Genomic DNA, 21,318 nt, shown 5'->3' with positions numbered 1-21,318 from the left:
ATATTAACCATGAGTAATCCCTAAAATCAGAGGAAATGATAGATGAATGACACTGATGTACAAGCACCAAACACTGATTGTAAGCCTAAACTTAAAAAAAACTATAAACTGGTTCTTCAAATCTGATTGGTTAATCACATGTTTTTCCAGGGTCAACAAAGATGTTGCTCCAGGAACATGTTGCACTTGGTAAAATCAGGTTCTGCCAAAGGCAACAGTTTACTGTCCAGCATCAGTGTGTCAGCTCAGTACTACAGCAGTATCACATATTAGTTTAAAAATAACACTTCTCACTGTAGTAATAATTGTGTAACACACACCAAACATCTTTCCCTTTGCTGAAAAACACATTTAATTACAGTTAATTTCAACATTTACTCTCCTGATGCAGTGCTATGAAGAGCATGTTGGGAAATACGGATCCATTTGGTCCCAATACAAAATGGTTAACTTGTGTTTGCTTATTTTAGCAGAAACTCATCGTTAAACCATCCGAAAGCAAAATCACATATCAGAACATAATTGTTTTGGGCCCAATTTGGCATTAATTCAGCATTGTATATTTATGTGAATCAATGAAGCCAGAAAGATGTAACCCCTTTAAAATTAAGGTACTTAAAGTTTTAATTTGAAAACAAAATTGAAGTAACCACTATTCTCCACAAGAGGGCGTTTCTCCGTGATGCGTAAAATAAAAGACAGAAGAAGCATCCATTTTACAAAGGAGAGAGCAGAGAGAAATAAGGTTGATTAAAAGCTTAAACAAACATCCCGAAAGAGAGTAGAAGAGGTGAGAATCCGGTTTTGGGTGAAATCCGGTGGAAGAAACATCTTTTCATGCTTTTATTTCGAGGAACTCCAGTGAGTGTTATTATTGTCTGGATCAGCTTGAAACAGAGAATTTTCAGAAAAATTCTTACTGTTGTGTTTGTTCCAGAACACAAATAAAAGTCGGGACAATGGTGGGCCGTTCTTCTTTCTTTAATTCTATACTGTGCAATAACTGAATCACGAACTCCGTTAACACAGGTGTCTCTCTTTCTTTTTTTTTTTGATAATTAACTGGACAAACAAAATCTAACCCAGAGTAGCCAACAGTGCTTATTCTTGAGTTTAGTCTGGGTGTATTCAACACAATACACTACACTTCCTCCCCCCCTAGATAAGAAAATCTCAAACAAGAGTGTCACGTTTAACAAAACATTCCCCCATACAAAGAAATAAACTTAGGCTACTGTATAATTGTAATGCCCCATTTAAGGTTTCCCTTTTTTTTTCATTTCCTTTTTATAAGTTAAGCCGGGTTGGTGGTTTCCGTACACGGGTAGGGTAACGTTTCTCTTCACAGGTTGGAATTGGTGTTTGGGGCGCTTCACTGGAAGATACAGTGCCATCTTGAGGTGTTGTTGTATTACTTTCACTGGTAACAGTATCAGTCGTGGTGAATGGAACACTCACGGGACCACTTCCCAGAGGAATATTTGATCTTCTCAACTGATCAATGTGTCGTCTCCAGGTGGTATCTGGTGCAATCTCAACTGTATATGACAGCGGTCCTGTTCTTTCTTTGACCTTTGCAGGATTCCATTTGTGATCTCCTCTGTAGTTTCTAGTGAGCACACTCTCTCCAACTTCTAACTCTCTCGTTTTCCCACCTCCTTGTGACTGTTTCATCTGTCTGTCATGTACGGTTCTCCTCAAATTGGGTTTCAGCAAGTCCAGCCTTGAGCGTAAGGCTCTACCAAGGAACAACATGGCAGGTGTTCGATTTGTGGTGACATGAGTTGCATTTCGATATGCAAACAAGAAATTGTGAAGCTTCTGGTTTAGTGTGAGCTTTTCATATATCATGGCCCGCAGTGCATTCTTCAAGCTTTGCACAAATCTCTCAGCTAAGCAGAGTTGTAAAGTCCAGGGGTCAGAAAGTAAAAGTCCTGCCATGTGTTTATTCCACCCATGAACTCAGCAGCTGATTTCACCAGAGGAGGAACCAAGTCATTCCTTTCAAGTCACAAACGAGTCTCGAGTCAAATCCCAAGTCCTCAAAGAGTTAAAGTTAATGAGATAATTAAGAGACTAATTAAATGATGATTGTGCATTAGTGATGAACACCTGCTGTTATTGAGAATTACAGAGGATCAGATGTTGATGTTTTATTGGTTAAAATGATACCACCATCATGGAGATCAGTGTTTGCTTTAGTTGGGCTCTTGGCCTTTTTTAATAACTCAAAGTAATTTGCTTTTAAGCAATTGCAATAGTGTTTTACAGCAAACATTTGTGCATTGCTGAATTAAAAGCTTGAGGTTTGGTTCTTTTGAGCTTGAGTTCAGCTTGCACTTTCTGCTTCTAAATCATTTGAACGAACATCATGAAGGTGTCTCTTTGGTTTGTTGACTGACATTCAGCTATTATTGAACTGTGAAAAAAGTCCTGTTTAACAAGTGCCACTATAATGCTCTAATATTGGAAAAAATAACTGTATCAGCTCAGGCTTTTAAACATGAACACTTATCATATGATCCTCAACAGTGGTGACAATAATTTTTCATACTGCAGTGCATGATGGGAGTTTTTACTATGGTGTTACCCAGCATGCATTGCAGCATGAAGCATTTTGAAGATTGTCACCATTGTTGAGATTCATATGCTGGTTAGTGATGTCTGTGTGTGTCTAATTAGAATAAGAGTTCAAATATGTACAATAGGTTTAAAATAAATTCATTATACTTGTTGGACCAATGCTTTCCTTGCATGCTGTAGTTTCACAGGGTTGATTATTCAAAACATAAACCTACAAATGAAATAAAATATGTTGGATGTAGTCAGGCCAGGTGACGATTATTTATTCATCTAAAAGCAGCTAACAAGTGCTCACTGTACAGCACTGATCTCTCTGATTTATAACAGCACATGCATTGCTACAAAAAGAGATCTAACACAGGAGTCACGGACCAAGAGCCCAACTAAAGCAAGCACTGATCTCCGTGATGGTGGCATCATTTTAACCAATAAAACATCAACAGCTGATCCTCTGTTATTCTCAATAACAGCAGGTGTTCATCACTAATGCACAATCATAATTTAATTAGTCTCTTAATTATCTCATTAACTTTAACTCTTTGAGGACTTGGGATTTGACTCGAGACTCGTTTGTGACTTGAAAGGAATGAGTTGGTTCCTCCTCTGGTGAAATCAGCTGCTGAGTTCATGGGTGGAATAAACACATGGCAGGACTTTTACTTTCTGACCCCTGGACTTTACAACTCTGCAGCTCAGCCATTTGTAGTTGGGTGGTAGGGCGCTGAGGTCACATGCCTGATTCCATTGTTCCTTAGGAAGATCTGGAACTCCTCAGATATAAACTGGGGACCATTATCACACACCAGCTGTTCTGGTACACCAGTCCTTGCGAAAAGTTCTCTCAGAACCATGACAGTTTGGGCGGCAGTTGTGGAGGTCATGCTGAACACTTCTGGCCACTTTGAACACGCATCAACAACAACCAGAAATGTAGTGCCCATGAAGGGACCCGCAAAGTCAACATGGATCCTTTGCCACGGTAACGCAGGCCATTCCCAAGGATGTAGTGGTGCGGGTTTTGGCAATCCTTTGCACATGTTGACACCCTGAGCAGTGCATGGCAAGCTGCTCGATCTGCTGATCTATACCGGGCCACCATACGAAACTTCTTGCAAGTGACTTCATTTTTACCACTCCAAGATGTCCAACATGGAGCTCCTCCAAGACTCGACTTTGCAACTTAGGTGGTAAAACAACTCTTAATCCCCACATGATGCAACCCCCATCTAGAGTGAGTTCATCACGGCGCTGATAGAATTGTGTGAATCGAAGATTTTGCTCTGCATTCCAGCCAGACTGTATAGCGGAATATACCTGGGATAATGCAGGATCTCTCCTGGTTTCTCTCCGAATCATCTCGTCTGTAACAGGAGAACTCTCAAGCTGAGCAATTGTAAAAACATCCAAAGGTGTGCTAACATTCTCTATCTTTGAATCACAACCATCCAGTGGTAGACGTGATATCCCATCAGCGTTAGCATGTTTGTGTGTTCTTTTAAATTCAATCTGGTATCTATGTCCTCCCAGAAACAATGCCCACCTTTGCATCCGTGCTGCTGCGGTCTGTGGAACTCCTTTCTGAGGATTGAAGATGGAAACCAACAGCTGATGGTCTGTAACCAAGGTAAATGTGTTTCCATACAGATACTGATTGAATCGTTTCACACCCCAGACCAGGCTCAAAGCTTCCCTGTCAATCTGTGCATAGTTCTTCTCTGCAGCAGTAAGGGAGCGTGAAGCGAAAGCTATGGGGCTCTCCGTTCCATCAGCCATCACATGCGACAACACCACTCCGATTCCATATGGTGAGGCGTCGCATGCCACCCTTAGTGGTCTGTGAGGGTCAAAATGAGTCAGAATTGTATCTGACATCACCAGTTTCTTTTCTTCCTGAAAAGCTTGCGTGCATTGCTTTGACCACGTCCATTTCTTTCCTGCTTGTAACAGGGCATTTAGAGGATGGAGAACAGTGGCTAGGTTTGGCAAAAACCTGTTGTAGTAATTGATAAATCCAAAGAAGGACCTCAATTGCGAGACATCTTTTGGCTGTGGAGCCTCTGCAACAGCCCTTAGCTTGTCATGACACTTGTGCAAACCATTTGCATCGATTTTGTGCCCACAATATGTGATTGTGTCCTTGAAAAACTCACACTTATCACGTCTTGCACGCAGTCCATACTCTTCCAATCTCTTTAAGACTCGTGCTAAGTTCTCCAAGTGACTATTGTCACTGTCACCTCTGACAATGATGTCATCAAGGTAGCATTGGGTACCAGGGCAACCCTGAAGTATCTGATCCATAGCTCTTTGCCATAATGCCGGTGCTGAGGCGACACCGAAAACAAGCCTATTATAGCAGTATAAGCCCTTGTGAGTACTGATAGTCAAGAACACCTTTGAGTCCTCCTCCATTTCCATTTGTAAATATGCTTCTGCCAAGTCTATTTTACTAAAGAGCTGTCCTCCTGAAAGTGTAGCAAAAATATCCTCTATTCTCGGTAGTGGATATTGTTCTGCCTGCAGTACAGGGTTGACAGAGACTTTAATATCCCCACAAAGTCTTACAGTTCCGTCTTTCTTGGCGACAGGAACTACAGGAGTGGCCCAGTGACTCCAGTCAACTTTTGACAGTATTCCTTCAGCTTCCAACCGATCCAGCTCCGTTTCCAATTGCTGGTGAATAGCATAGGGAACAGGCCTTGCCTTGTGAAACTTCAGAACAGTGTTCTCATCCAAGGTTATTTTCCGCTTGATATGCTTCAGAGTTCCTATTCCTGATTGAAACACCACTGCAGCCCCGTCCAGCACTTTTTCCAGTTCCTTTTGAGCGCACGGTGACACAGAACCTGTGACTTGCAGACTTTTTATAGATTTCAAGTCCAACTGCAACTTCCTCAACCAGTCACGTCCCCAAAGTGCTAGTCCCTCTGTTCGTACTATGTACAGATCCAACTCACTCTGCTGATCATTGTACTTTACAGTCACAGGCATCACCCCCAGAGGAATTATGGGCTCACCAGTATACGTTTTCAGTTTGACAGGCGATGGCTTTAACTTAGCTGTCTTGAAATGTTTTTCAAACTCGTGCTGTGACATCACTGAAACAGCGGAACCTGTGTCCAATTCCATTCTGATTGAGGTGTAAGCCAGATTGCTTGTTTTAAGTCACTTTTCAGACTGTAGATTTCTAAATTTGCCAGCCCCGTATCACTTTCTTCATCTGAGTTTTCAGTAACAGCATGCACATTCCTACTTTTCTTTTTCTGAGCCTTGTACGGTCTCTCCTTGTCACTGTATTGTACATCAGATCGACATGCTCTTTGTATGTATCCAACTTTATTACACTTTCTGCATATTTCAGTTTTGAATCTGCATTCACATCACAGAGGATCTCACCTGGACCACCAACACCATGTCACTCTCCAAGAAGGCACAACAGCGCCTACACTTTCTCCGCTGGCTGAAAAGAGCAAGTCTCCCTCCACCCATCCTCACCACTTTCTACAGGGGCACCATTGAGAGTGTGCTGACCAGCTGCATCACTGTCTGGTACGGAAACTGTACTGCAGCAGACCGCAAGACCCTCCAGCGGACAGTGAACACAGCCGTAAGGATCATCGGTGCCCCTCTCCCCTCCATCCTGGACATTTTCCTCACACGATGCTCCAGCAAAGCAAATAGTATCGTGAAGGACTCCACACATCCCTCCCACAGTCTCTTCCAGCTCCTACCATCAGGAAGACGGTACCGGAGCATCAGAGCCCGCTCTGCCAGACTGCTCAACAGCTTTTTCTCCCAGGCTGTGCGAGCCCTGAACTCAAATCACCCCGCCCCTCTCTGAACCCCAATACAAACCCCCTACCTCCTGAAACATGGACCATCTGAAACTTATGGAACTTTTTTTGTGAAATTGAAGTGTGCTACACACAGGTGAGTGGACCTGTACAAACCACCTGTAGTAGCACACTCTCCTCCTCTATGCGCACTAGTCACTTTTCACACACACTGCTGTGTGTATACATATCCCACAAAAAGACTCAGTAATATACGTATTGTTTACATGCTCATGCACTACAAATCATCCTGCACTGTTCCCCAGCCAGATGCTGACTCACAATGTTTCTCTTCGCACATGTACAGTATTTATCTGAAGCACTCGTATAGTTTGTATTGTTTGTATTTTTTGGTTTATGTATAGGTAAAACATTTTTTTTATATATAGTATATTTATAGTCAAATCTATCAGTAGGATAGTTGTGTATAGGTTTATATTGTTTTTACTTCATTGCTGTATGCCTGTATTTATGTAGCACCGTGGTCCTGTGAGGCACGACATTTCGTTCCACTGTATGCCCCCACATGTAGCGGAATGACAATAAAGCTCAACTTGACTTGACTTGACTTGATTGATTTGCTTTGTGTCCACCCCTGTCACAACGATAACACAGTTCAACTTTTTGCATGGTCTTTCTAGGTTTACCTGCAGTGGTCACCTTGTTTACGGACACTTTCACTCCTGATCGTAGCTCCACTGCGTCTCTGGCAGCCGTTTCCATGGCGACAGCAATTTCCACCGCACGTTTGAATGTCAGATCTGCCTCCGAGAGCAATCTCTTCTGTATACTCTCTTGTGCAATGCCACAGACTAGACGATCTCTCACCGCGGTCAAGTGAGCCGCCATCTCTGAACACCCGGTCAAGTGAGCCGCCACCTGGATTCAACTGCACGTCTATTTGTGGTATTACGGTATGGAGACACGGAGCGGCCAAACAGCTGACGAAGACCTATGTTTCAGCGGTTATGAATTAAATGTGCCCCAAAACACAAAAAAATAAAAGATACAATTATATTATGTTCAAATATATTATACTGTAGAGTTTTCCATAAAAATAAAGTCTGTTAAAATACATTATAGCACTGATTATTTCCTACTATTTTCTACATGCATTATTCAAATTAGTTAATACAAAAATGTCAATAAATTATTTTTCTGAACCACCAAGTCTCTATCTGCTTTCCCTGGGTTTTACTGTAGAATCTGGGAGATAATGAATGGCAAAGTCTGACACCTTCACATTTAGACAGGCATTATTCTAATTCCTTCAGAGTTAACAAGAAAATTGGAATTAATTCTTCTTCAGGACACTCAAGACTCTGTCTGTGTCAAGTTTCATGAGATTTTACTGTAGAATTTGGGAGAAAATGAATGCCAGTCTGACACAATGCATTATAACACACCTTCACATTTAGACAGGCATTATTCAAATTCCTTTACAGTTAACAAGAAATTTTCAATGCATTCTTATTCGGGACACCCAAGACTCTGTCTGTGTCAAGTTTCATGAGATTTTACTGTAGAATTTGGGAGAAAATGAATGCCAGTCTGACACAATACATTATAGAACACCTTCACATTTAGACAGGCATTATTCAAATTCCTTCAGAGTTAACAAGAAATTTTCAATGCATTCTTATTCGGGACACCCAAGACTCTGTCTGTGTCAAGTTTCATGAGATTTTACTGTAGAATTTGGGAGAAAATGAATGCCAGTCTGCCACAATGCATTATAACACACCTTCACATTTAGACAGGCATTATTCAAATTCCTTCAGAGTTAACAAGAAAATTGGAATGAATTCTTCTTCAGGACACCGAAGACTCTGTCTGTGTCAAGTTTCATGAGATTTTACTGTAGAATTTGGGAAAAAATGAATGGCAAATTCTGCCACAATGCATTATAGCACACCTTCACATTTAGACAGGCATTATTCAAATTCCTTCAGAGTTAACAAGAAAATTTGAATTAATTCTTCTTCAGGACACCCAAGACTCTGTCTGTGTCAAGTTTCATGAGATTTTACTGTAGAATTTGGGAGAAAATGAATGCCAGTCTGACACAATGCATTATAACACACCTTCACATTTAGACAGGCATTATTCAAATTCCTTCAGAGTTAACAAGAAAATTGGAATTAATTCTTCTTCAGGACACCCAAGACTCTGTCTATATCAGCTTTCACTGTGTTTTACTTTACAAATGTGTAATATTCAAAAAAGACAAAAATGTGTTTCAAAAGTTCTGTTATTTAATACTTTACAGGCAAGACACGTTTATTTATGTAGCACATTCGTAATGGCAGGAGACAATAACACATATACATAGAGAAAAATGCAACTTCTTCAAGGCTGCGTTGTTGAAATCCAAGCTCTAATCAGTAACTTTCCCAAAACATTCAGATATGAAGTACTTTTATTTTACCAGTGGTTTTCGACTAAAGTTTTTTTTTTTTTTTTTTTTTTTTTTGTTATTTGGAAATTTCAAGAATGAAGTAAACTGTAAATTGGTCATGTACATGAGAGGCCCTAATGACCTAAGCTGTCAAAGAAGAGTATATGTATGTTTTAACATGTTGGGTGCTTCTCTCCAACCAAGGACAGATCATGTTCTAGACATGTAATTCTATGCTATTCAACTTTCACATGAGGAAATCCTTTAAATCATTGAAAATTTCACATAATAATATTAATTAACAACTTCATAAACCACTTGAAATATATATGGATATATATATTGAAGTAGCAGTGTATTTCAGAATTCAACTCTTCAGAATCAAAAGTAACAACATAAAACAACAACATGTATTTCTAAATCATGTTTAAAACAACACGTTGACCAAAGTGCTTTACACTGTGAGCACAAAGATAAATAAAAATACACCGAAAACAAGTCACTACTCAGACTCCACCCCTGAGGGCAGTTTGAAGCAATAGAGTAGACATGCATTTTCAGCAAAAATTGTACACATACCCAATGAGTTACAGGATCTAATATGAGGAGAGCGGCTATTCCAGAGACGTTGAGCTGCCACAGAGAAGGCGCGATACCCTTTAGTCTTTAATCTGATAAATGAAAATACACAATAAGTTCAGGATCAAGCTTTGCACAAACAGCAATCCCAGGCAGCTTTTCTGGCATGTTCAAACTGTTTTTGTCCATGTCCACACACGGTACATGAAATTTTACTGTAGAATTTGGGAGAAAATGAATGCCAGTCTGCCACAATGCATTATAACACACCTTCACATTTAGACAGGCATTATTCAAATTCCTTCAGAGTTAACAAGAAAATTGGAATGAATTCTTCTTCAGGACACCCAAGACTCTGTCTGTGTCAAGTTTCATGAGATTTTACTGTAGAATTTGGGAGAAAATGAATGCCAGTCTGACACAATGCATTATAACACACCTTCACATTTAGACAGGCGTTATTCAAATTCCTTCAGAGTTAACAAGAAAATTGGAATTAATTCTTCTTCAGGACACCCAAGACTCTGTCTGTGTCAAGTTTCATGAGATTTTACTGTAGAATTTGGGAGAAAATGAATGCCAGTCTTGACACAATGCATTATAACACACCTTCACATTTAGACAGGCATTATTCAAATTCCTTCAGAGTTAACAAGAAAATTGGAATTAATTCTTCTTCAGGACACCCAAGACTCTGTCTATATCAGCACTGTGTTTTACTTTACAAATGTGTAATATTCAAAAAGACAAAATGTGTTTCAAAAGTTCTGTTATTTAATACTTTACAGGCAAGACGTTTATTTATCATTCGTAATGGCAGGAGACAATAACACATATACATGAGAAAAATGCAACTTCTTCAAGGCTGCGTTGTTGAAATCAAGCTCTAATCAGTAACTTTCCCAAAACATTCAGATATGAAGTACTTTTATTTTACCAGTGGTTTTCGACTAAAGTTTTTTTTTTTTTTTTTTTTATTTGGAAATTTCAAGAATGAAGTAAACTGTAAATTGGTCATGTACATGAGAGGCCCTAATGACCTAAGCTGTCAAAGAAGAGTATATGTATGTTTTAACATGTTGGGTGCTTCTCTCCAACCAAGGACAGATCATGTTCTAGACATGTAATTCTATGCTATTCAACTTTCACATGAGGAAATCCTTTAAATCATTGAAAATTTCACATAATAATAATTAACTGTCACCCACAGTTTTGAACAGAGACATTATAGTGCACTATCCAAACTTAATTTTTATAATTCATGAATGAAAATATTTTGTAACATGATTTTAATGTACCATTTACATGGTAATGCAATGTCTGATTTTAAAATGGGTTTCAAAGGATGAATTTTGAAATTTTAAGTTTTCTACTGATAAATAATTTCTTATGATTTCTAATTCGTGATAGAGAAAAGGCAACTAAGAAGACTTTCTGTGACAAAGGTCAGAATTCATGTCATGATGTAGATTTTTCAGGTGCACTCTTGTCATAAACAGAGGTGTCAAATCCAGGGTCAGAAAGTAAAAGTCCTGCCATGTGTTTATTCCACCCATGAACTCAGCAGCTGATTTCACCAGAGGAGGAACCAACTCATTCCTTTCAAGTCACAAGCAAGTTTCGAGTCAAATCCCAAGACCTCAACGAGTTGAGGTAATTAAGAGATAATTGAGAGACTAATTAAATGATGATTGTGCATTAGTGATGAACACCTGCTGTTACTGTGAATCACAGAGGATCAGATGTTGATGTTTTATTGGTTAAAATGATACCACCATCATGTAGATCAGTGTTTGCTTTAGTTGGGCTCTTGACCCTTGACTCCTGTGTTAGATCTCTCTGTAGCAATGCATGTGCTGTTGTAAAGCGGAGAGATCAGTGCTGTGCAGTGAGCAACTGTTAGTTGTTTTCATATGATGAGGTAATCATCAGGTGCTTACCTGTTTGCATCCAATATACTGTGTGTGTATATATATATATATACACATACAACATTTTCATTTTTAATTTATGTTCTGCTTTTGAATAAACAACTCTGTGAAACCACAATGCAATGATTTACTGCTGTAGTAGTTATAGAAAGAATTTTAAATCTAATGCATTTAAATATTTAAACTCCAGTCCTACTCAGACACACAGACATCAAGAACCAGCGTATGAATCTCAACAATGGTGACAATCAACAAAATGCTTCATGCTGCAATGCATGCTGGGTAACACCACAGTATGAATAATTATTGTCACCACTGTTGAGGATCGTATGATAAGTGTTCATGTCTAAAAGCCTGAGCAATATAATTCTTAATTTTTTCCAATATTTAATATTACGATGGCATTTGTTTAATAGTAAATTCCTGCAGTTCTGTAACAGCTGAACGTCAGTAAATAAACCAAAGAGAGACACCTTCATGATGTTCATTCAAGTGACATAAAAGCCAAAAGTGTAAGCTCATCTGCTTCCTCAAGCTTTTAATTCAGCAATGTGCAAATGTTTGTTGTGAAACAATATTGCAATTGCTTAAAAGCAATCCATTCTCAGTTACTAAAAGGGTCAAGAGCCCAACTAAAGCAAACACTGATCTCCATGATGGTGGCATCATTTTAACCAATAAAACATCAACATCTGATCCTCTGTAATTCTCAATAACAGCAGGTGTTCATCACTAATGCACAATCAACATTTAATTAGTCTCTCAATTATCTTAATTACCTCAACTCGTTGAGGTCTTGGGATTGACTCGAAACTTGCTTGTGACTTGAAAGGAATGACTTGGTTCCTCCTCTGGTGAAATCAGCTGCTGATTTCATGGGTGGAATAAACACATGGCAGGACTTTTACTTTCTGACCCTGGATTTGACACCTCTGGTCATAAATTAATCTATTACTTTTCCTACATAATTTTTAACAGAAAAAGTGGTAAAATACCTATTTAGGAGTCTTAGACCTTTCCAACGATATATAGTTTGTCATGATTAGATTAGGATTTAATTGTAAAATAGTGAAGTAAAGGTAGGCGTCCCACAGTGGACGTGACAGTTAAGAGGTTAAAACACTTAAATAATATATATATATATATATTGTGTGTATTTTAAATTAACTCTTCAGAATCAAAAAGTAACAACATAAAAACAACAACATGTATTTCTAAATTGTTTAAAAACATAGTTGACCAAAGTGCTTACACTGTGAGCACAAAGATAAATAAAAATACATAAAAACAAGTCACTACTCAGACTCCATGAGGGCAGTTTGAAACAATAAAGACATGCATTTTCATAAAAATTATACCCAATGAGTTACAGGATCTAATATGAGACTATTCCAGAGACTGCCACAGAGAAGGCATACCCTTTAGTCTTTAATCTGATAATGAATACACAATAAGTTCAGGATCAAGCTTTGCACAACAGCAATCCCAGGCAGCTTTCTGGCATGTTCAAATCATGTACACGTACATGAAACCATGTTACAGCTTCGCGAATCTGTAAATATCATACAACACCTTTATAAAGAAAGTCAGATAGTACAAACAGATTGTATCGATAAAACATTTTAACGATGTACAAACTGCTACCAAAATGCTATATGTTCTGAGTTGTCTTTTATTATTTACAGTAGTTGGCAATCTGCAATAGTTCTTAATATGAACAGCTGAAAGGCCAAGTAGGAAAATAGCTATGTTTTTCTATTAAAGCCACAAAATGCAAACACTTTAATCCAGTAACAGAACAGAGAAAACATTAAAATCAACACCATACCCAGTCAGTTGACCCTGGACTTTCCTCTTTTGCACATGGAACAATTGTTCTCTGCATCAAACACTAATGAAAATTGACTTGACAATACAAAGACACATTTAAAAAAAAAATAATATTAACTGAAGCCTGTGGTTCAAGTGCCATAGCTGTTCCTCTGCCATTCTTCTTCAGTAATTTAAATTCCATGTTAGGCAATTTGAAATGCCTCCATGACTGCCTTTGCCATCTAAAAAAACAAAAAAAACAAAGAAACAAAAAAAGACAGAAAGAAAATATGTGATGTACACAAAATAAATACTGTATGTACTGTATATTGCCTACTGTAGTCATTGAAATATTGTAAATCTTCTTCAAATATGAAGCTAAAATAAATACAAAATATAAGCATGAATACAAGTAACTGCACATCTATGTTGTTTATCATGACCATCACACCACAGCTATATATCATGCTGAACTGGGTGTTGCATAACAGCTCCTGTTTAATATCTGCACTCTCTCACGGTGGTGGACAGTCCTTATCTGAAAGTATTCACTGTGTTACAATGAAATGTTAAAATATAATTATTGTTTATATATGTGCAAAAAATACTAAAATTTAGACATTACATAGATGCAGTACATGATTAGATTGAATGAACTAAATTACATAGAATGAAGCTTCTGAATCTATCCTCTGCATTGCTTGAAGGATCCACCAAATACACACAGTGCATCTGTACATCTGCTGCACTGATGTACTGTAACCACAAGAAAAATGCATTATTCACAAAACATTATTCCACAAATATTTACCACAACACCAGAAACATGAAATGCACATCAGTATACAAAGTGTTAAATAAAACTAACCAGAAACTTCCAGTGTATATTATTAATGTTAACAAAGGACACAATAGCTTGGTAGTTGCCAAAGTTAACCTGTAACACATCAAATATTCATTATATGATATTACCACATTGCTTCAGTTAATAAACATTTATCATTATCATCATGTACATACAGTCAAAATCGTTTACATCATCAAACGTCTAAACAATTATCAACCTCAAAACCCATTGTACCTTTGCTAAACAAATTTTGTGATTGAGCATCATTGGTTCTTTATGTACTTCTCTTTGTGTCCTCACTGATATGAAGTCAGATGTGGTCTTCAAAAAAATAATAAATTGATTATTGAATGAATATAATGTACATATTGAATGCAAACAATGTTAAAATACAGAATGAAATCATCTTGAGAAATCATATATTCTTCTTCCTGTTTTGACATATACTTTTTTATAGACATATACCTGTGTTTGATGATAACTGTATTTTTTCCTCAATATTTGTGGCTGTTGCTGTGAAAAGTTCTCTCTTTGTTTCTGTTTAAAAAAAAAGTAACAGTTTCATGTTACATTTGCTTTAAAACAATTCTAAGCACTACAATAGGATGTAGCAATAGTAAAAATTACAAAATGATACTTAGTGTCACTGAAACCTCTTAATAATAATAAATTAATAATTAACCTCTTAATAATAATCATTCATAATTACTTTCAATGACGGGTCCAGCACTATTCTGAGTTTTGATACTTCCTCTTCACTTGAAAGGACTTAAACACATACAAAGTTAAATATTTTACACACAATTAAAAGATAAACAAAAATCTGTACACAGGCCTATTGTTTTAAAACGTGATCAGCAAAAGCAGCAATCTTATTTGGTATGATACTCCACTGAAGTGACTTTATTAACCTCTTAACTGTCATATGTCATATTCTTCACTATTTTACAATTAAACAATCTAATCATGACAAACTATATATGTTGGAAGGTCTAAGACTCCTAAATAGGTATTTACCATTTTTTCTGTTAAAAAAATGTAGGAAAAGTAATAGATTAATTTATGACCATGTCAAATCCAGGGTCAGAAAGTAAAGTCCTGCCATGTTTATTACCCATGAACTCAAAGCTGATTTCAAGGAGGAACCAACTCATTCCTTTCAAGTCACAAAGCAAGTTTGTCAAACAAGACCTCAACGAGTTGAGGTAATTAAGAGATAATTGAGACTAATTAAATGATGATTGTGCATTAGTGATGAACACCTGCTGTTACTAGAATCAAGGATGATGTTGATGTTTTATTGGTTAAAAATGATACCACCATCATGTAGATCAGTGTTTGCTTTAGTTGGCTCTTGACCCTTGACTTGTGTTAGATCTCTCTGTAGCAATGCATGTGCTGTTGTAAGCAAGATCATGCTGTTCTGTGAGCAATGTAGTTGTTTCATATGATGATAATCATCAGGTGCTTACCTGTTTTCATCCATACTGTGTGTGTAATATATATATATACATACACAATTTTCATTTTTAATTTATGTTCTGCTTTTGAATAAACAATACTAAACCACATGCATAATGAGTTACTGCTGTATGTTATAAAAAATTTTAAATCTAATGCATTTAAATATTTACTCAGTCCTACTAACACACACAGACATCAAGAACAGCTATGAATCTCAACAATGGTAATCAAACAAATGTTGCATGCTGGGTAACACCACAGTATGAATAATTGTTGTCACTGTTGAGATCATGATAATGTTCATGTCTAAAAAGCCTGAGCAATATAATTAATTTTTCCAATATTTAATATTACATGGCATTTGTTTAATAGTAAATTCTGCAGTTCTGTAACAGCTGACATAATAATTAACAAAGAGACACCTTCATGATGTTCATTCAAGTAACATAAAAAGCCAAAAGTGTAAGCTCATCTGCTTCCTCAAGCTTTTAATTCAGCAATGTGCAAATGTTTGTTGTTATTGCAATTGCAAAGTAACATTCACAGTTACTAAAGGGTCAAGAGCCCAACTAAAGCAAACACTGATCTACATGATGGTGGTATCATTTTAACCAATAAAACATCAACATCTGATCCTCTGTGATTCTCAGTAACAGCAGGTGTTCATCTAATGCACAATCAACATTTAATTGTCTCATAATTATCTCTTGACCTCAACTCGTTGAGTCTTATGACTCGAAACTTGCTTGTGACTTGAAAGGAATGAGTTGGTTCCTCCTCTGGTGAAATCAGCTGCTGTTCATGGGTTAACACACACATGACCCTGATGATCTGGTCATAAATTTAAACAAAAAAAAATGTAAATTGTTAATCTTTTAAGATAATTAGAAAAGAAATTAAAAATAGTGAAAAGTTATACATTTCATTTCTGAGATGCTTCTTGCAACACTTACCTGTTTCTTTGATTGTTGGACTTTGTTTAATCAAATTCTGGTATGCTTGCCTTGTCCCATGACGTTCTAGATTAAAGACAATTAGAACATTGTAAAAGTACTGGACACGAATACTGTATTGATGTATTGTTTAATAAATGGTTCTCTTAAATCAATTTAACACTTAAATATAACATCATTAGACCACAGAAGCATAAAGCATATAAAGAATGTAAAGCATATAATGTGAGTCATATTTTCAACAAATGAATGTTGGTGTGCAGTAAGTGTTAATCACTAATCAAGTGGTGCACTCTTCATTCTGAAATGATCCATGATCTTGTGGTGACATCATACTGAAAAGCACCTTTCATTATTTCTGACTTATTTCAAATGTATATGTGTAGCAATTTATGTGCTGTGCAGGTAAATTCAGATCTCAAGTGTCTAGCATAATTTGTTGATAAGATTGAAACTACACAGTAATGACATATGCATAATGCATTATTAATCATTTATTATTTAACAGCAAGCTGTCAGCTATAACCAGAGTTATAAAAGTCAGGGTCAGAAAGTAAAATCCTGCCATGTGTTTATTCCACCCATGAACTCAGCAGCTGATTTCACCAGAGGAGGAACCAAGTCATTCCTTTCAAGTCACAGTCTGAGTCAAATCCCAGTCCTCAAAGAGTTAAAGTTAATGAATTAAGAGACTAATTAAATTATGATTGTGCATTGATGAACACCTGCTGTTATTGAGAATAACAGAGGATCAGCTGTTGATGTTTATTGGTTAAAATGATACCACCATCATGAGATCAGTTCTTTAGTTGGGCTCTTGGTCCTGACTCCTGTGTTAGATCTCTGTAGCAATGCATGTGCTGTTATAAATCAGAGAGATCAGTGCTGTGCAGTGAGCACTTGTTAGCTACTTTTAGAGGAATAATAATCGTCACCTGGTGACTTCATCCAACATATTTTTTCATTTGTAGGTTTATGTTTTTGAATAATCAACTGTGAAACTACAGCATCTAGCATTGGTCAACAAGTATAATGAATTTATTTTAAATCTATTGTACATATTTGAACTCTCATTCAATTAGACACACACAGACATCACTAAAGCATATGAATCTCAACAATGACATCTTCAAAATGCTTCATGCTGCAATGCATGCTGGGTAACACCATGTAAAACTCCCATCATGCACTGCAGTATGAAAATTGTCACCACTGTGATCATGATAATGTTCATGTTTAGCCTGAGCTGATACAGTTATTTTTTCCAATGTTAGCATTATAGTGGCACTTGTTTAACAGGACTTTTTTTTCACAGTTCAGTAATAGCTGAATGTCAGTCAACAAACTAAGAGACACCTTGTGATGTTGTTCAAATGATTTGAAGCAGAAGTGCAAGCTAAACTCAAGCTCAAAAGAACCAAATCAAGCTTTTAATTCAGCAATGCACAAATGTTTGCTGTAAAACACTATTGCAATTGCTTAAAGCAAATTCTTGAGTTAAAAGGCCAGAGCCCAACTAAAGCAAACACTGATCTCCGTGATGGTGGCATCATTTAACCAATAAAACATCAACAGCTGATCTCTGTTATTCTCAAACAGCAGGTGTTCATCACTAATGCACAACCATAATTTAATTAGTCTCTTAATTATCTCATTAACTTTAACTCTTTGAGGACTTGGGATTTGACTCAGACTCGTTTGTGACTTGAAAGGAATGACTTGGTTCCTCCTCTGGTGAAATCAGCTGCTGAGTTCATGGGTGGAATAAACACAGGACAACTTTTGACCCTGGACTTTACAACTCTGATGTCTATATAATCAGAATTGGACTTGAAATTAGATCAGTGGATCATCTAACAATTTTTACTTGCTTGCTAGCTAATGTATTTAAATGATCACATTAAACAACCAGTGTAATATTAACACCAAGATGTCAAGGTCAGAGCCCAGAGCCCAACAAAAGGAAACACTGTCTTTGGTGATTTCAAACAAAACAATAAAGCATCTAAACCTCTGTTAATTCTCAATAGCTTTCTAAGTCTGACAGAAATAAAGTCAATCTGATGCTGTTTGTGAAGCTGTTTAATCAGATCTTGAGAGATTTAATGTCTTCCAGTTGATTTCATCCGTCTGTGGCTGAAGTGGTTGTAGTTCTTGTTCTCTTTCCTTGGTGATTCTTCTTGATAACAGCAGCTGTTGTCATTAATGATCAATCATCCATAATTATCTTCTTAACTCCAGCACTGCTCAATTCTACTTTAACACTCTGTGGTGTAAACACATGAACACTGAGCAGTGTGACTTTGCTGTGGTGACATAAATCTTAGCTGTTTCATTGTTATGACTGATGGATATGAATCATATTAACCTCTTAACTGTCAGTCCATGTGGGGCGTATTTTCACTATTTTACAATTAAATCCTAATCTAATCATGACAAACTATATATCGTTGGAGGTCTAAGACTCTAAATAGGTATTTTACCACTTTTCTGTTAAAAATTATGTAGGAAAAGTAATAGATTAATTTATGACCAGAGGTGTCAAATCAGGGTCAGAAAGTAAAAGTCCTGCCATGTGTTTATTCACCCATGAACTCAGCAGCTGATTTCACCAGAGGAGGAACCAAGTCATTCCTTTCAAGTCACAAGCAAGTTTCAGTCAAATCCCAAGACCTCAATTGAGGTAATTAAGAATGTAGACTAATTAAATGTTGATTGTGCATTAGTGATGAACACCTGCTGTTCTGAAATACAGAGGATCAGATGTTGATGTTTATTGGTTAAATGATGCCACCATCATGGAGATCAGTGTTTGCTTTAGTTGGGCTCTTGACCCTTTTAGTAACTGAGAATGGATTGCTTTTAAGCTTGTGCAGTATTTTCACTGTTTGCACATTGCTGAATTAAAGCAGGAAGCAGATGAGCTTACACTTTTGGCTTTTATGTCATGAATGAACATCATGAAGGTGTCTCTTTGGTTTATTTACTGATGTTCAGTTGTTACAGAACTGCAGGAATTTACTGAAACAAATGCCTGTAATAAATATTGGAAAAAATTAAATTATATTGTGCTTTTAGACATGAACACTTATCATTGATCCTCAACAGTGACAATAATTATTCATACTGTGTTACCCAGCATGCATTGCAGCATGAAGCATTTTGTTGATTGTCACCATTGTTGAGATTCATCGCTGTTCTTGATGTCTGTGTGTGTCTGAGTACTGGAGTTTAAATATTTATGTAGATTTAAAATTCTTTCTCTATAACTACTACAGCAGTAAATTGTGTGCTGTGGTTTCACAGAGTTGTTTTGTTCAAAAGCAGAACAAATGAAGAAATAAAATGTTGTATGTGTATACATATATATACACAATATATTGATGCAAACATGTAAGCACCTGATGATTACCTCATCATGAAAACAACAAACAGTTGCTCACTGAACAACTGATCTCTGTACAACAGATGCATTGCTACAGAGATCTAACACAGGAATCAGGTCAAGAGCCCAACTAAAAACACTGATCTACATGATGGTGGTATCATTTTAACCAATAAAACATCAACATCTGATCCTCTGTGATTCTGTAACAGCAGGTGTTCATCACTAATGCACAATCATCATTTAATTAGTCTCTCAATTATCTTAATTACCTCAACTCGTTGAGTCTTGGGATGACTCAAACTTGCTTGTGACTTGAAAGGAATGAGTTGGTTCCTCCTCTGGTGAAATCAGCTGCTGAGTTCATGTGGAATAAACACATGGCAGGACTTTACTTTCTGACCCTGGATTTGACATCTGTTTTGACAAGAGTGCCTGAAAAAAATCTACATCATGACATGAATTCCTTTGTCACAGAAGTCTTCTTAGTTGCCTTTTCTATCACAATTAGAAATCATAAGAAATTGTTTCAGTGTTAAATTTCAAAATTCATCCTTGAAACCCATTTTAAAATCAGACATTGCATTACCATGTAAATGGTAATCATGAACAAAATATTTTCATTCATTAATTATAAAATTAAGTTTGATAGTGCACTGTGTCTCTGTTCAAAACTGTGGGTGACAGTTAATTAAGTTTTGATTTGTTTATGTTAAAACTATGTAATCTAAATGGATGGAAAATTGTTATGCAATTGAATTACATAAAATGTTAATTTAGACCAAATCATTTTGAGTGCAGATGATTTATGGTTTCTGTTACATCATTGTATTGAAAATTTTTGTTTCATACATTTTGTACATATACTGCTGATTTGTGTGCTACCTTGTTGTTTTTTTTTTCATCCTGGTGAAACAGTTGTGCATGATCCTTTGTACCAAAACCATATGCATGACACTATTTATTTTACTGATTCTGAGACTGGAAACAGACATTTCTTTAAAAACTATCAACAGTTTGAACAGAAATTATAGTATCAAACAATTTTTATAATTCATGAATGAAAATATTTTTGTAACATGATTTTTTAATGTACCATTTACATGGTAATGCAATGTCACATTTTTGTTTTAAAGGAAGATGAAAAGACTGATAAATAATTTTCTAATTCTATGAAAAGGCAACTAAAGACTTTTCTGTGACAAACAGAATTCATGTCTGATGTCATTCTTGTCATAAACAGATGTCTCAGGGTCAAAAGTAAAAGTCCTGCCATGTGTTTATTCATGAACTCAGCAGCTGTTAGAGGAACAACTCATTCAAGTCACAAGCATTCAAGTCAATCAAGACCTCAGAGTTGAAATTATTAAAGAAGAGAGACTAATTAAATGATGATTGTGCATTAGTGATGAACACCTGCTGTTGAATCTGGGGATCAGATGTTGATGTTTTATTGGTTAAAATGATGCCACCATCATGTAGATCAGTGTTTGCTTTAGTTGGGCTCTTGACCCTTGACTTTTTAATTTGTAA

The 21,318-nt window shown here is 36.6% G+C and overlaps 1 protein-coding gene across 1 annotated transcript; it reads right to left on the bottom strand.

The window, feature by feature from the left end:
* Window positions 1-1,287: 1,287 nt before the first annotated feature.
* Window positions 1,288-7,265, bottom strand: LOC131530213 (uncharacterized protein K02A2.6-like). Its single transcript, XM_058760367.1, is given in 4 exon segments — window positions 1,288-1,898; window positions 3,281-3,609; window positions 3,611-5,696; window positions 7,064-7,265. Coding segments are annotated over 4 exon segments (3,228 nt in total).
* Between the last annotated feature and the right edge of the window lie 14,053 nt (window positions 7,266-21,318).

The sequence above is a fragment of the Onychostoma macrolepis genome, chromosome 22, assembly GCF_012432095.1.
Source record: "Onychostoma macrolepis isolate SWU-2019 chromosome 22, ASM1243209v1, whole genome shotgun sequence".
Lineage (NCBI taxonomy): Eukaryota > Metazoa > Chordata > Actinopteri > Cypriniformes > Cyprinidae > Onychostoma > Onychostoma macrolepis.
This window is presented reverse-complemented; position numbering and strand designations above follow the sequence as displayed.